Source organism: Dendrobates tinctorius, unplaced genomic scaffold (assembly GCF_039654945.1).
Source record: "Dendrobates tinctorius isolate UK_male_01 unplaced genomic scaffold, ASM3965494v1 ptg000423l, whole genome shotgun sequence".
NCBI lineage: Eukaryota > Metazoa > Chordata > Amphibia > Anura > Dendrobatidae > Dendrobates > Dendrobates tinctorius.
In genome coordinates this window covers 287611-304037 of record NW_027362087.1, presented here as the reverse complement: position 1 = coordinate 304037, position 16427 = coordinate 287611, and the positions used below count along the sequence as shown (strand labels likewise).

Below are 16427 nucleotides of genomic sequence, written 5' to 3'. Positions count from 1 at the left end.
ACAATGACCCTAAACACACCAGTAAACCAGCAAAATCTTGGTTCCAGTCCAACAAAATTGAGGTTATTGAGGGGCCAGCTCATCCCTGGACCTTAATCCAATAGAACACTTGTGGGGTGACATAAAAAATGCCATTTCTGAGGCAAGGCCAACAAATGCCAAAACATTGTGGGATGCAGTCCGAGCATCCTGGGCTGGAATAACAGGTGACAGGGCCAGCAGCATAGCTGTGAAGCAGTTCTAAAAAAAAAAAACTGTGGGCAATAACTAAACGTCAGTGATTCACAGGAATGATAAACCATAAAAATAGTATAAAAGACAAATGCAGACACTGACGGTTACTAGAACGGCCCAATGTTAATTTTTATGTTATTTTCTGTAAAGTAGATAAAATTATCTACTTTTCTCTTCTTGTTGTAAATTAAAAAACAGTGTGCAATGTTCCTAATGCTGGAGATAAAAACCAGTATATAGATTGTGCGATCCACTCATGTTTGTGAACACACAGCTATAATTGTGAACACTGCCGTATTTGGTAGATCAGACTTTTATAAATGTAGCGATACCAAATATGTGGGCTTTGTTTAGGGGGGGTGATTAACTTTTGAATTTTTTTGCTACATAACGAAAAGCAGTGATAATCTGACCACCTGTGTTATACATAGCATCAGCACCGCCATGTATAGCTAAAAACACACTCTACTATGAACGCCAGCTCTTTCACAGGAGAATCAACTTGATAGGCAAGGGGGTCTTCAGCAGACCCCCCGACTCTCATGGCAACCCTTCAACCCTATGTTTGCGTTGATGGGCCTGTGGAATGACATGCCCCTTAGCTGACTTGTGTTACATGCCACTGTCAGAGACTGGCTGGCACTTAACAGGTTAACAGCTGCGGGCAGAGCTCTGCAGCAGCTATTAGAGGCAGATGATGGTTGAATACTTCAGCAATCATCTGCTGGGAGCCTGCATCAAAGGGACACAACATTTGATGTAAGTTAACGTATGTCATGAAGGGGTTAAATGTCAAATGTTTAATGTGAAGACATAGCATTGTATCTTATTTAATCAGACTATTTAGAAAGCCAGGAAGAATAGACTGTTTACTGATAATTATGCACTGTGTAGGCCATATAGTTTGGTGACTTTGCTAGCAGAGGAGGAAAAATTATGCAAATAGATCAAATAATGCTACTTGATCTCATCTCCATTCTTACCCTTTATGTCAATACTGAATCAAGAACACTTGTTAAGTATAAAAAGAGGGTACATGCCCCTAGAGAGAGAAAGCCAGAGATTCAGCCAAGAAATCCAAACAGCCAGAGACAGCACAGTGGCCAAGACATCATGTCTCCATCACGAGGGACACGGATTATTCTACAGGATGTCAACCTAGGGGACTTTAGCCTCAGCTGGAAGAATACAGATCTGCTCTATTGACCATCTCTGAACCATGGATGCGTTTGGAGAAAGCCAGGATTGGGACCAGCCGGTCGCCTGGCTCCATGGAGATGTTTGGAGAAGCCAGGTTGTGACCCTTGAGTCAATAGGCCTTGCACCTTAATGGACTGTCATCTTCCTATGCATGTCGTTACCTCTTCTCTCTGTGCGTCCCAAGAGACGCCGACCCGGAGGATCTCAATAAGAATGAACTCATGATCCAGCTTTAAGCGGGTTTATGAGGGATCGGTCCTGTCCCTCATCTGGCCGTAATTTACAAGTGCTTCTCACAAAATTAGAATATCATCAAAAAGTTAATTTATTTCAGTTCTTCAATACAAAAATTGAAACTCATATTATATAGAGTCACTAGCTGAAGAGCCCAGCGTTGCCTGGGCATAGTAACCAACTGTGGTGAGTTATAACAAATTATAATGATCATATTGCACATAAAAACATTTTTTCATATAGTCAACACTACAGATCTGCAAAACAAATTAAATGAACGATTACCCAAGTATTGATAGTATTTTATTTTCAACTCATTCAAGATTTTCGGCTTTTCCTTTCGGTGCAAAGATGAACAGATTTTTGGCAGTTCCAACTCTTGAACAGACCACGTAAGGCCATGTGCACACGCTGCGGTTTTGCTGCGGTTCTGCTGCGGTTTTGGCCCTGCAGAACTGCAGCAGTTCCGCAGACATGGTACTTTACCATGTTAGCCTATGGGTTTTCAAAACCGCAGTGCTCACGCTGCGGTTTTTTACCTGCGGAAAAGCTGCGTTTTTTTCTCCGCAGCATGTCAATTGTTTCTGCGGATTCTGCTGCGGTTTCACACCTTTAACATAGTAGAGGTGTAAAAACGCAGGGCAAAACCGCAGGCCAAACCGCAGCAAAACCGCAGGTCACTTTACCTGCGGTTTTACCTGCGGTTCCGTGGGAAAAAATCCGCAGGTGAATCTGCAGTGTGTGCACTAGGGTGACCACAAAAAATCGATGTCGGAATTTTGTCCGTCTGGACCCCACAAAACGATTCCCCTTTCCAGATATTGAGATAGCCAAAATTTGAGCTCGATCAAACAACGTTAACCCGTGCCGCTCGTCGCTCAAAGTTTGAAAAACTCCAAATTTTTGGCCAAAAAGCTGACATATGGAGCCATAACTCCAGAACGGTAAATAATAAAAACACGCTTAACATCTCAAAAAAAAGCTAATGTTGTTCTTCAAAATTTATATTTTATACATAATTGTTATTTTAAGTCAAACTGAGTTACAACAGCTTTTAGCCCCAAGAACGTGACCTGGTACCACTAGGAACAATGGAGCATACTTCGTATATTTTGTTATTAAGCGATAAATTTTGTTTTTTTTTGGTATATTTTTGAGTTTAAAGTAGAAATCTAACAAAAAACAAGTAATACTGATAAGTCTAATGACATTTTTTATTTTAAAATAAAAAAATGAGGTATATAATACATACAAAACAGACACAGAAAAGATACAGACGTAGTACCTACATGAGTTGATAATTTTACATAGTTATCTAATCTATTCTAGAGCTTTTGTTAAAGTAGTTTTTGAAACGTCAGAATATAATGCTCGACATTTGCTTACAACTTGCAGGACATATTGCTTTTGTTCTTCATCTTTTGTCAGAAGGTCGTTAAAGTCGGTTATTAATTTAACACCACGCTCAGCCATATCATTAACTACTTTTAATGTTTTGACAATTTTCAATCCTTCTTGGAAGTCATTATTTTGAGGCCAGGTGTTTGGATTTTGTCTTAGGAAATCTGTTTTTATATTAAATCGGTCAAAGAATGTAAATGTTTCTTTGGTAAGTAAATTTACCAATCCTCCATCAACTACCTCTTTTAATTTTTCTTTCCTAACTTTTGGATTTACAACCCTAGCGTGCTCTGATGGTTCATCTGTGCTACTGAGCAATTTATTAGCCATTAACAACTTTTCATCGTCTGTAATGGTGGGATCAAATAACGATAATCCCACCAACTCTGCATTCAAATACCACAAATGGTTCGAAAATTTGGTCAGGGCTATTTCTGCAATGTTGTTGTCACATTCTTTATAGTCTAACAGACTATGCAAAATACCTAAATCTTGCTTTGGCGCAAGATGAGCTTTTGGAGCATTGAACCAAGATTTACAATAAATTTTAACTAGGAAAACAGAAATGGCACGCACAGAACTTTCTTCTTCTTTAGACATCTTAAATTGACGACGAAAAATGAACATTTTTAAGCTGTAAATAGCCTTTGCCATCCACATAGCGTGATGAATGGCTCCTGGAGTTCTAAAACCCACAACATTGCCGTCTAGTGATCCAACAAATACGAGAACCAACTGCAACAGTTCCTTGTAGTCATCTCTGGGGTGGCTCTCAGTTAATTTGGTCTCGAATTCAGCAGTAACATTTGCAATTACTTCTGGAGTTAGCTGCTTTTGCATTAGATTGTCACTGATACCTGTGTCGTATTTTCCTTTGTCTATCTTGGGCCACGCAGTGAGGAATCTTTTAAAAATGTCTCGATGAGATCCAGTGGTTGATCCCATTTTTGTGTCGAATACGCCTCTTAACACAAATTCCAAGATATGGTGACGGCAAGCTAGGTGTAGCAATTCTCTTCCTAACATTTGCTCCAATAGGACGCATGCTCCTTTGAGTCTTCCCGTGTTCGATGCTGCAGTGTCGAAGCACATCGCCTTGACGGTGTTGGGAAGACCCCATTCCTGTAGGCACGACCAGCTCTACCCTCGCCTACTGTATTATCACCCATCCCTTGTAGATTGTGAGCCCTCGCGGGCAGGGTCCTCTCTCCTCCTGTACCAGTTATGACTTGTATTGTTTGAGATTATTGCACTTTTATTATGTATACCCCTCCTTACATGTAAAGCGCCATGGAATAAATGGCGCTATAACAATAAATAATAATAATAATAATAGCTATAAAAACAATAACACACACACTTGGAAAATTTAAAAAAAACGTTAAAATATCTTCACTGGATAATTGTTCGATCTAACCAGCTCAAAGGCACTTTAGAAACTAAACTGAATAAATAAAAGGTCGGTTGTACGCTGAAGTAAAATCACCATCCCTAAAATAGAAATTACATGCACCCTGTGTGTAACATATAAATTTTGAAGAACAACATTATCTTTCTTTTGAGATATTAAGCGTGTTTTTATTATTTACCATTCTGGAGTTATGGCTCCATGTCAGCTTTTTGGCCAAAAATTTGGATTTTTTCAAACTTTGAGCAACGAGCGGCACGGGTTAACGTCATTTGATCGAGCTCAAATTTTGGCTATCTCAATATCTGGAAAGGGGAATCGTTTTGTGGGGTCCAGACGAACAAGATTCCGACATTTTTTTCCCCCCATATGAGATCCGGTCACCCTAGTGTGCACATAGCCTAAAGTTGACCATGAGAAAAGCATGCAGACTGCAAATCGATCCCTACTACTTTTAAGGACTGTCTCTGAGCATTGTTAATGGACAGCCGTGTATCTAATCATATCCTGTGTGATACTGACTGCTGAGCCATGTATCTAATACTATTCTGTGTGATACTGACTGCTGAGCCGTGTATCTAATACTATTCTGTGTGATACTGTGTGCTGAGCTGTGTATCTAATCCTATCCTGTGTGATACTGTCTGCTGAGCTGTGTATCTAATCCTCTCCTGTGTGATACGGACTGCTGAGCCGTGTATCTAATCCTATCCTGTGTGATACTGACTGCTGAGCCGTGCATCTAATCCTATCCTGTGTGATACTGTGTGCTGAGCTGTGTATCTAATCCTATCCTGTGTGATACTGACTGCTGAGCCGTGTATCTAATCCTATCCTGTGTGATACTGACTGCTGAGCCGTGTATCTAATCCTCTCCTGTGTGATACTGACTGCTGAGCCGTGTATCTAATACTATTCTGTGTGATACTGACTGCTGAGCCGTGTATCTAATACTATTCTGTGTGATACTGTGTGCTGAGCTGTGTATCTAATCCTATCCTGTGTGATACTGTCTGCTGAGCTGTGTATCTAATCCTCTCCTGTGTGATACTGACTGCTGAGCCGTGTATCTAATCCTATCCTGTGTGATACTGACTGCTGAGCCGTGCATCTAATCCTATCCTGTGTGATACTGTGTGCTGAGCTGTGTATCTAATCCTCTCCTGTGATACTGACTGCTGAGCCGTGTATCTAATCCTATCCTGTGTGATACTGACTGCTGAGCCGTGTATCTAATCCTATCCTGTGTGATACTGTCTGCTGAGCCGTGTATCTATTCCTATTCTGTGTGATACTGCCTGCTGAGCTGTGTATCTAATCCTATCCTGTGTGATACTGAATGCTGAGCTGTGTATCTAATCCTATCCTGTGTGATACTGGCTGCTGAGCCGTGTATCTAATCCTATCCTGTGTGATACTGTCTGCTGAGCCGTGTATCTATTCCTATTCTGTGTGATACTGCCTGCTGAGCTGTGTATCTAATCCTATCCTGTGTGATACTGAATGCTGAGCTGTGTATCTAATCCTATCCTGTGTGATACTGTCTGCTGAGCTGTGTATCTAATCATATCCTGTGTGATACTGAATGCTGAGCTGTGTATCTAATCCTATCCTGTGATACTAACTGCTGAGCCATGTGTCTAATCCTCTCCTGTGTGATACTGACTGCTGAGCTGTGTATCTAATCCTATACTATGTGATACTGACTGCTGAGCAGTGTATCTAATCCTATCCTGTGTGATACCGCCTGCTGAACCGTGTATCTAACCCTATCCTGTGTGATACTGACCGCTGAGCCGTGTACCTAATCCTATCACGTGTGTTACTGACAGCTCAGCTGTGTATCTAATCCTATCCTGTGTAATACTGACGGCTGAGCCATGTGTCTAATCCTATTCTGTGTGATACTGTCTGCTGAGCCGTGTATCTAATCCTATCCTCTGTGATACTGACTGCTGAGCCGTGTATCTAATACTATTCTGTGTGATACTGACTGCTGAGCTGTGTATCTAATCCTATCCTCTGTGATACTGACTGCTGAGCCGTGTATCTAATACTATTCTGTGTGATACTGACTTATGAGCAGTGTATCTAATCCTATTCTGTGTGATACTGTCTGCTGAGCCGTGTATCTAATCCTATCCTCTGTGATACTGACTGCTGAGCTGTGTATCTAATACTATTCTGTGTGATACTGACTGCTGAGCTGTGTATCTAATCCTATCCTGTTTGATACTGACTGCAGAGCCGTGTATCTAATCCTATCCTGTGTGATACTGTCTGCTGAGCTGTGTATCTAATCCTCTCCTGTGTGATACTGACTGCTGAGCAGTGTATCTAATCCTATCCTGTGTGATACTGACTGTTGAGCTGTGTATCTAATCCTATCCTGTGTGATACTGAAAGATGAGCTGTGTATCTAATCCTATCCTGTGTGATACTGACTGCTGAGCCATGTGTCTAATCTTCTCCTGTGTGATACTGTCTGCTGAGCCGTGTATCTAATCCTCTCCTGTGTGATACTGACTGCTGAGCTGTGTATCTAATCCTATCCTGTGTGATACTGTCTGCTGAGCCGTGTATCTATTCCTATACTGTGATACTGACTACTGAGCTGTGTATCTAATCCTCTCCTGTGTGATACTGACTGCTGAGCTGTGTATCTAATCCTATCCTGTGTGATACTGACTGCTGAGCTGTGTATCTAATCCTATCCTGTGTGATACTGTCTGCTGAGCCGTGTATCTATTCCTATACTGTGATACTGACTACTGAGCTGTGTATCTAATCCTCTCCTGTGTGATACTGACTGCTGAGCTGTGTATCTAATCCTATCCTGTGTGATACTGACTGCTGAGCTGTGTATCTAATCCTATCCTGTGTGATACTGAATGCTGAGCCGTGTATCTAATCCTATCCTGTGTGATACCGTCTGCTGAGCCATGTATCTAACCCTATCCTGTGTGATACTGACTGCTGAGCCGTTTACCTAATCCTATCATGTGTGTTACTGACTGCTCAGTCGTGTATCTAATCCTATCCTGTGTGATACTGACTGCTGAGCCGTGTGTCTAATCCTATTCTGTGTGATACTGTCTGCTGAGCCATGTATCTAATACTATTCTGTGTGATACTGTGTGCTGAGCTGTGTATCTAATCCTATCCTGTGTGATACTGACTACTGAGCTGTGTATCTAATCCTATACTGTGTGATATTGACTGCTGAGCCGTGTATCTAATCCTATCCTGTGTGATACTGGGCTCCCCCTGCAGTCTGTGTCAGAGGATGGTCTGTGTTGGCACGGTAATAAATTGTGTTATTTCCAGCTGTACAGAAGGACGATAACAACATAGAAATGATAAGAATAGGCCAAATTGTTTGGTGAATTGGAACGCGTGGGGTTAAAATTTCGCCTCGTAAAAATAGCCTATGACGCTCTCGGGGGTCCAGACGTGTGACTGTGCAAAATTTTTGTGGCTGTATCTGCGACGGTGCAGATGCCAATCCCGGACATACACACACACACACACACACACATTCAGCTTTATATATTAGATTACAAACAGAGTAATCAATTTCAAATGTTTATTTCTGTCCACAAGGCAGTCATTGACACTCTACAAGGACGGGAAGCCACAAAAGGTCATTGCTAAAGAAGAGTCCTGTATCCAAGCATATTAATGGAAAGTTGAGTGGAAGGAAAAAGTGTGGTAGGAAAGGGAGCACAAGCAACCGGGATAACCGCAGCCTTGAAAGAATTGTTAAGAAAAAGCCATTCAAATTTGGGGGAGATTCACAAGGAGCGGACTGCTGCTGGAGTAATTGCTTAAAGAACCACCAGACACAGAAGTATCTAGGACATGGGCCACAAGTATCACATTCCTTTTGTCAAGCCACTCATGACCAACAGACAATGTCAAAAGTGCCTTACCTAGGCCAAGGAGAAAAACAACTGGACTGTTGTCAGTGGTCTAAGGTGTTGTTTTCAGATGAAAATAATTTTGCATTTCATTTGGAAATCGCGGTCCCAGAGTCTGGAGGAAGAGTGGAGAGGCCACAGTCCAAGCTGCTGGAGGTCTAGTGTGAAGTTTCCACAATGAGTGACGGTTTGGGGAGCCATGTCATCTGCTGGTGTAGGTCCACTGTGCTTTATCAAGACCAAAGTCAGCACAACTGTCTATCAAGACATTTTAGAGCACTTCATGCTTCCTTCTGATAACAAGCTTTATGGAGAAGGAAATGTCATTCTCCAGCAGCACTTGGCCCCTGTCCACACTGCCAAAAGTACCAATACCTGGTGTACAAACAACAGTATCACTGGGCTTGATTAGCAGCAAACTCACCTGATCTTAACCCCATAGAGAATCTATGGGGTATTGTCAAGAGGAAAATGGGAGACACCAGACCCAACAATGCAGATGAGCTGAAGGCTGCTATCAAAGCAACCTGGGCTTCCATAACCCCTCAGCAGTGCCACAGGCTGATTGCCTCCATGCCACGCCACATTGATGCAGCAAACGATGCAAAAGGAGTATTGAGTATTGAGTGCATTTACTGAACATACATTTCAGTAGGCCAACATTTCGTATTTTAAAATCATTTTTCAAGCTGGTGTTATAAAGCATTCTAATTTCCTGAGATAATGACTTTTGGGTTTTCACTGGCTGTAAGCCACAGTCATCAACATTAACAAAAATAAACACATGAAATAGATCACTCTGTGTAATGACTCTATATAATACATGAGTTTCACTTTTTGTATTGAAGAACTGAAAAAACTGGAGCAAGTTCAGAAAAGAGCGACCAGAATGGTGACCGGTCTGCAAACCCTGTCTTATGAGGAAAGGTTGCAGGATTTGGGAATGTTTAGTTTGCAAAAGAGAAGACTGAGAGGAGACTTAATAGCTGTCTACAAATATCTAAAGGGCTGTCACATTGTAGAAGGATCAACTTTATTCTCATTTGCACAAGGAAAGACTAGAAGCAATGGGATGAAACTGAATGGGAAGAGACACAGATTAGATATTAGAAAAAACTTTTTGACAGTTAGAGTGATCAATGAGTGGAACAGGCTGCCACGAGAAGTGGTGAGTTCTCCTTCAATGGAAGTCTTCAAACAGAGGCTGGACAGACATCTGACTGGGATGATTTAGCGAATCCTGCTTTGAGCAGGGGGTTGGACCAGATGGCCCAGGAGGTCCCTTCCAACTCTACGATTCTATGATTCTATGATTCTATGAAATAAATTAACATTTTGATGACATTCTAATTTTTGTGTGAAGCACCTGTAGTAGAATAAACCTGGCACTTAAATGGATGCTTTGAAGATAACAATACTACAAAATACAATAGACGTTTCGGTTGAGAAGACATTCTTCAGTGTACTATGACAAAAGAAAATAGAAAAAGTAACTAAAGTATATACATTCCGAAATATGAAGATCAATCATGATGAGTCATTAGGGAGAGGAACCCAGATTACTAAATAACATTGAAGCCCCTATGTTATAAAAATACATAACCAATTTCATATGTGACCAATCACTTCATATTGTCAAAGGGGGACGGTCAGGGTAAAGGAAATAAGGAAAGGAACCTACCCGGCTGCTTTAAGTCGTGTTAGAAAATTTAGGGGATGTAAGGGCACAGTGTCCGCTTCAGTGGAATCCATGGGGGAAAGCTGTATTAGAACACAATGCGTATTGGTATAAGCACTTGGTATAGATTAATAAAAGAAAGGGTTAAATGCCTACCCAAGTTAGTGGAAAGGCTGAACGCGCAGTGGCTGTACAGTGACCACCGCTGGTTAAAGGTAGAGCCGTTTGTCTAATATTTGGTACAGAGAGGGACACATACCGTATATACTCGAGTATAAGCCGAGGCCCCTAATTTTGCCACAAAAAACTGGGAAAACTTATTGACTTGAGTATAAGCTGAGGGTGGGAAATGCAGCAGCTACTGTTAAATTTAAAAAATAAAAATAGATACCAATAAAAGTAAAATTAATTGAGACATAGTAGGTTAAATGTTTTAGAATATCCATATTGAAATCAGGAGCCCCATATAATGCTCCATACAGTTCATGATGGCCCCATAAGATGCTCCATACTAAAAATATGCCCCAGCACTGGCGATATTTACCGGTCCCCGCTAGATCGCTGCGCGACGCTCTATCTTCTGGGTTGCTCTCAATGACGTTCAGGCAGCAGAGGGCGTGGTGCGCACCAACTACATCATTCGCGTCCTATGACCTGAACGTCACTGCAGAAGGACCCAGAGATTAGCAAAATTAGGATTATTTAGTCTAGAAAAAAGACGACTGAGGGGCGATCTAATAACCATGTATAAGTATATAAAGGGACAATACAAATATCTCTCCGAGGATCTGTTTATACCAAGGAAGGTGACGGTCACAAGGGGGCATTCTCTGCGTCTGGAAGAGAGAAGGTTTTTCCACCAACATAGAAGAGGGTTCTTTACTGTTAGGGCAGTGAGAATCTGGAATTCCTTGACTGAGGAGGTGATGATGGCGAACTCAGTCGAGGGGTTCAAGAGAGGCCTGAATGTCTTCCTGGAGCATAACAATATTGTATCTTACAGTTTTTAGGTTCTTAAGAAGGATGTAGATCTGGGGATTTATTCTGAAGGAATATAGGCTGAACTGGATGGACACAGGGCTTTTTTCGGCCTTGCTAACTACTGTATGTTACTATGAGGTGAGCACTGGAGGGTGCGGCTGGCTCGGCTGCCATTGAGGTGAGCACTGGCGGATGCAGCTGGCTCAGCTGCCGTTGAGGTGAGCACTGGCGGGAGCGAATAGCTCGGCTGCCTTTGAGGTGAGCACTGGTGGGTGCATCTGGCTCGGTTGCCATTGAGGTGAGCACTGGCGGGTGCGGCTCGCTCGGTTGCCGATGTGATGAGCACTGGCGTTTGCAGCAGACTAAATGCAAACACTGGGACCTGAGAACTGACAAAAGTGTTAGGAACAAACTCATAGCATTGACAGGGACCTCCATGTTGGAGGAGGCGCTTTAAATAGTAAGTGACCTCTTGCTATTGGCTGGGGACACTTTAGTGGAACACGCCTGGCCCCTTTAAGAAAGAGGAAGTATGTGCGCGCACCCTAAGCACAGTGCCTGGAGACCTGCTAGGAATGCATGCACCCTGGGCAGCAGCAGACCCAGGAGCAGGACAGGAGCCTCGGCAGTGAGTACACTGCTTTCTCTGCAGGGAGAAAGGTACTGCAGGCAGAGATGCAGGCGCTACAAGAACCACTAGTTGACACCACCAATCATTTATACACACCGATTAAACCCCTGTTACAGGTAGGGTATGGCTTCAGGCTGCGGTTTACAGAGCAAGAGGAACAGAGCTATTACATTTTATATTTAATCCAAAAAGATAAGCAGTGTTTATAAAAAATATCCAAAAGATTTTATAAAGGAGAAGGACAAACCTATACAGTATATACAATTATATAAAATAAAAACATAAACTGAAGAAAGTGACTAAATCTGAGTTCCAGAAATGGCTCAGAGCTTAGTGGAGGGAGGTGCTTCTTAGGAACAGGCAGAACCACAGTGAGTTGCACCTTCCTGAACTGACAAAGTCCAAAACTTGAAATTGGCCTTTTATTAACAGAAGTTACCTCCCCTATGGTGACTCATAACAGGGCTGGTCATGAGATGTGGCTTCAGTTTCAGAAAATTATCAGTCACAACTTCCAGGATATCTGCACCCCTGGGGGTCACAAGCAGACGATATTACCATCATCTTTCCGATCATGATTTTATCTATACATAGACTACAGACATGACCTGGTTTGCACAATCTATCAGACCGTTCTTCACATGGAGGGATGTTGTGAGCTCATTTTCTTGTTCACCTTTAATGTCTGATGAACTCCCTCTGCTGGTGAAAGGAGGTGGTGAAACTGATTTGGATGGGAGAAACCTGTCACCTGAACAGGTGGATTGCGATTGGACATCCGGAATCTGAGTGGATATAAGGCAGCAGACGCCCTGTAGGGTTGCTGGTGATTTCTCTGCTCTGAGCTCTGGCCTCCAGTTCAGTTCCTGTCTTCTAAAGCTAAGCTTTGCTCTGTTATTGTTCCATGAGATTTTGTCTGATTTGCTTAGTTTTGTGTTCTGCCAGCCCTGGCTGGGGCTCTGCTGAATTTCCATTTTTGTCCCTGATTGGTTAAATCTCTTTTGCTCTGTCTTCAGAATATATCAGAGTTCTGATATAGGGATTTTGAAGTCTAGTGACTTCAGGGCCGTTTTTCCTATCAGACGTGTTGGGACATTTTTGGTAGGGTTTTTGCGGATTGCAGACAGCATCTTTTCTGTCCTTTCCTATCTAGTTAGTTTGGCCCCATCGTTTGCTCTGCCTGTTTTTCTGTGTTTGTGTTTTCATCTGTTTTCACCGACAATACATGTTGGGGGCTGTCTATTGCTTTGGGGTCTGCTCTGGGGAAGTTTAGATTTCACCTTTCTTTCTTTAGGCTTATTTAGTTCTCCGGCTGTGAAGAGGCGTCTAGGACTACCGTAGGAATGCTCCACGGCTACTGTTAGTTGTTGTGAATAGGATCAGGGGTCTGCAATCCGCTAGCTACCAACCTCTCCGGTTTTCTGGACTTAGCTTGCATTTTTGTTTTTTCCTCCTCCGGTGACTCATTCATAATAGAGGGATTTTAGTGGCCCCACGGCAATGTGAGTGAATGTGCTACACTGGAAATCTATATCCAATAAAAATTGGATAGATACAAACCCTAATATTCATATCTGGACAATGGAGACACAACGGCTAGAGAGACAGGTCTTATATCTAGCCTGTCCGGGGTGCAGAGAGGTATGTCCTACAGCCGAGCAGGGTGAAGGAAATGTGTCTCACTGTCTGTAAGGATGATGGGGAAAAGGTACCCCTAGCCTGTCAGAGGGGTTGGAAAATTGAACCCAGGGTAGTGGGTAGTTGGTCAGGGTAGTGGGCAGGTGTGTCTTACAGCCTGTCAGAGAAATAGGAAAATGTTATCCCCCGGGGAGACAGCGGGTCCAGACACTGTCACCCGCGTCCCGAGAGCCCAGAATGCAGGAAACGTCCTGTCTTCTGGACTCTCATCATCAAATGGGATATCTGGACCTGTGATTGACCCAGAACAGGTCCTAGGAGGTTCCTGTAAGTTTGGGGCCTTAGCGTCACTTCTGGCTACCCCTAGCCAGGAGTCCCAGACTTGTTGTAAGATGCTGAGTAACCCAACCGAGAAGCCTATCTCCGAATCCCAGAGAGGGTATTATGGGATCCAGGAAGGGTGGGCCATAAGGTAGGCTTAAGGGGCGATCCGTTAATCGTCCCCTATGCCACGTCAAAAAGGGGGAGATGTTATATAAATGATTAAAAATCCTTGAGGGTGAAATCATAGAGAGCGATGTGGGAAAAGTAAATGTTTTAAATACTTTTTTCTCAACAGTGTTCACACAGGAAAAGGATTTGCCAGGGGAAATGCAGAGTGATAATGTAAACTCCCCATTAAGTATTACCTGCCTAACCCAGGAAGAAGTGCAGAACCACCTTAGTAAGATGAAAACTGACAAATCACCAGGCCCTGATGGCATTCACCCTCGGGTATTAAGGGAGTTAAGTAATGTGATAGACAGGCCTCTATTCCTTATATTTAAAAACTCTATAGAAACAGGGTCTGTTCCTTTTGCTTGGCGGCAAGCAAATGTGGTACCAATATTCAAAAAGGGGTGTAAAAGGGAACCTGGAAACTATAGGCCGGTAAGCTTAACATCTGCTGTGGGTAAAATGTTTGAAGGTTTTCTAAAGGATACCATTATGGAATATCTCAATGTTAATAAATGTTTAACTCCATATCAACATGGATTTATGAAGGATCGCTCCTGTCAGACTAACCTGATCAGCTTCTATGAGGACGTAAGCTCTCACATGGACCCAGGAGAATCATTGGATGTCATTTATCTCGACTTCTCTAAAGCATTTGACACTGTCCCACATAAAAGATTGGTAAGTAAGAGGAGAAAGCTTGGGCTAGGGGAAAATGTGTGTAGATGGGTAGGTAGCTGGCTTAGTGATAGAAAACAAAGAGTGGTTATTAATGGTGCATACTCAGATTGGGCCAGGGTTACTAGTGGGGGACCACAGGGGTCTGTATTGGGCCCCCTACTATTTAATATATTTATTAATGATCTAGTGGATGGCTTACACAGTAAAATATCAGTATTTGCAGATGATACAAAACTATGTAAGGTAGTTACCACAAAGGAGGACAGTTTGCAACTACAGACAGATTTGAGTAAATTGGAGAATTGGGCTGAAAAATGGCAAATGAGGTTTAACACAGATAAGTGTAAGGTTATGCACATGGGAAGGAGAAACAGATGCTACAATTACTGACTAAATGGGAAACTGCTGGGGAAATCAGACATGGAAAAAGACTTAGGCATCTTAGTCAGTAAGAAGCTCAATTGGAGTGCCCAGTGTCAGGCAGCTGCCATCAAAGCAAATAGGGTCATGGGATGCATTAGAAGAGGTCGGGGGACACGAGATGAAAACATAATTCTCCCTCTGTACAAATCACTTGTCAGACCACATTTGGACTATTGTGTGCAATTTTGGATGCCGGTGCTCAAGAAAGATATTACTGAACTTGAAAGGATTCAAAGGCGGCTACTAAAATGATAAATGGAGTTGGTTCACTACAGTACCCAGAAAGGTTATCAAAATTAGGTCTATTTACTCTAGAAAAGAGAAGACTTAGGGGAGACCTAATATATATGTACAAGTATATCAGAGGGCAATACAGAGATCTCTCCAATGAACTGTTTGTACCAAGGACTGTGACAAGAACAAGGGGGCATTCTCTTCATTTGGAGGAAAGACAATTTCTACACCAGCATAGAAGAGGGTTCTTCACGGTAAGAGCAGTGAGGCTCTGGAATTCTCTTCCTGAGGAAGTGGTGATGGCCAACTCACTGAATGAATTTAAGAAAGGAATGGAGGCTTTTCTTGTGAGTAACAGTATAGAAGGTTACGAATAACATAATATTATAGGTAGATGGTTGACCAAGCTTAGGGGAAGGAATTTTTTTCCCTATGGAGAAAATTGGCTTCTACTCTGTGGGATTTTTGCCTTCCCCAAGATCAACAATGCAGAACAGCTGCACTAAAAATAGGCTGAACTAGATGGACATAAGGTCTTCCTTCAGCCTTCACAACTATGTTACTATGTTACTATGTTCCTAATGTTCACCCCTCTCTTTTTTCCTCTCATCAACCATTTCTCCAGAGGAGCTGGCAGCTAGCAATCAAACCTGTCATTATGTAAAATGGCAGTGACACAGTTATGTGAAGCAGATTAATTAAAATGTGAGGATTCTCTTTATGTCCAGGTGACTGAGGAGGGCGTCTAGTGTTCCCATACAGAGAGACAGGAAAAAGTATAACTGTATATAGTCATTACTACACCCTGTGATATCACTGTGTATAGTCATTATTACACACCTGTAGTATCGTCTCGTGGAATCTTCTCCTTCATGTTACTCATATATGGCTGATCGTTCATTATCCGCTCTTCATCCTGCAGCTTAATATCAGTCAGATCTCCATCCTGATGTAACATATATAACAATTCAGTGCAATACAGCAGGGACAAGAACAGAAGAATATCCCATATATTGGAGCACACCTACAGCATATTGCCAATGTATTCACCACCTTTGGCATTTTTTGATTTTTTTTTCATTTCTCATCCTGGAATTTCACTCTTTTTGTTGAAGGTTTGCATCAGATCATGGAAAGCAGTGTTCCCCAACTCCAGTCCTCCATGCACACCAACAGGTCATGTTTTTAGGATTTCCTTAGTAATGCCAAGGGGATAATTGCATCACCTGTGAAATACAAAGGAAATCCTGAAAACATGACCTGTTGGTG

General features: G+C 42.3%; 1 protein-coding gene across 3 annotated transcripts in view; it reads right to left on the bottom strand.

Annotated features, from left to right (window-relative positions):
• LOC141076747 (oocyte zinc finger protein XlCOF8.4-like) overlaps positions 1-16427 on the bottom strand; it is a 213643-nt gene that overhangs the window by 13461 nt on the left and 183755 nt on the right. For all 3 annotated transcript variants that reach the window (XM_073564034.1, XM_073564033.1, XM_073564032.1), the window contains one exon: positions 15999-16104. In XM_073564034.1, the coding sequence (XP_073420135.1) occupies positions 15999-16104 (106 nt within the window). The remainder of the gene's footprint in view (positions 1-15998; positions 16105-16427) is intronic.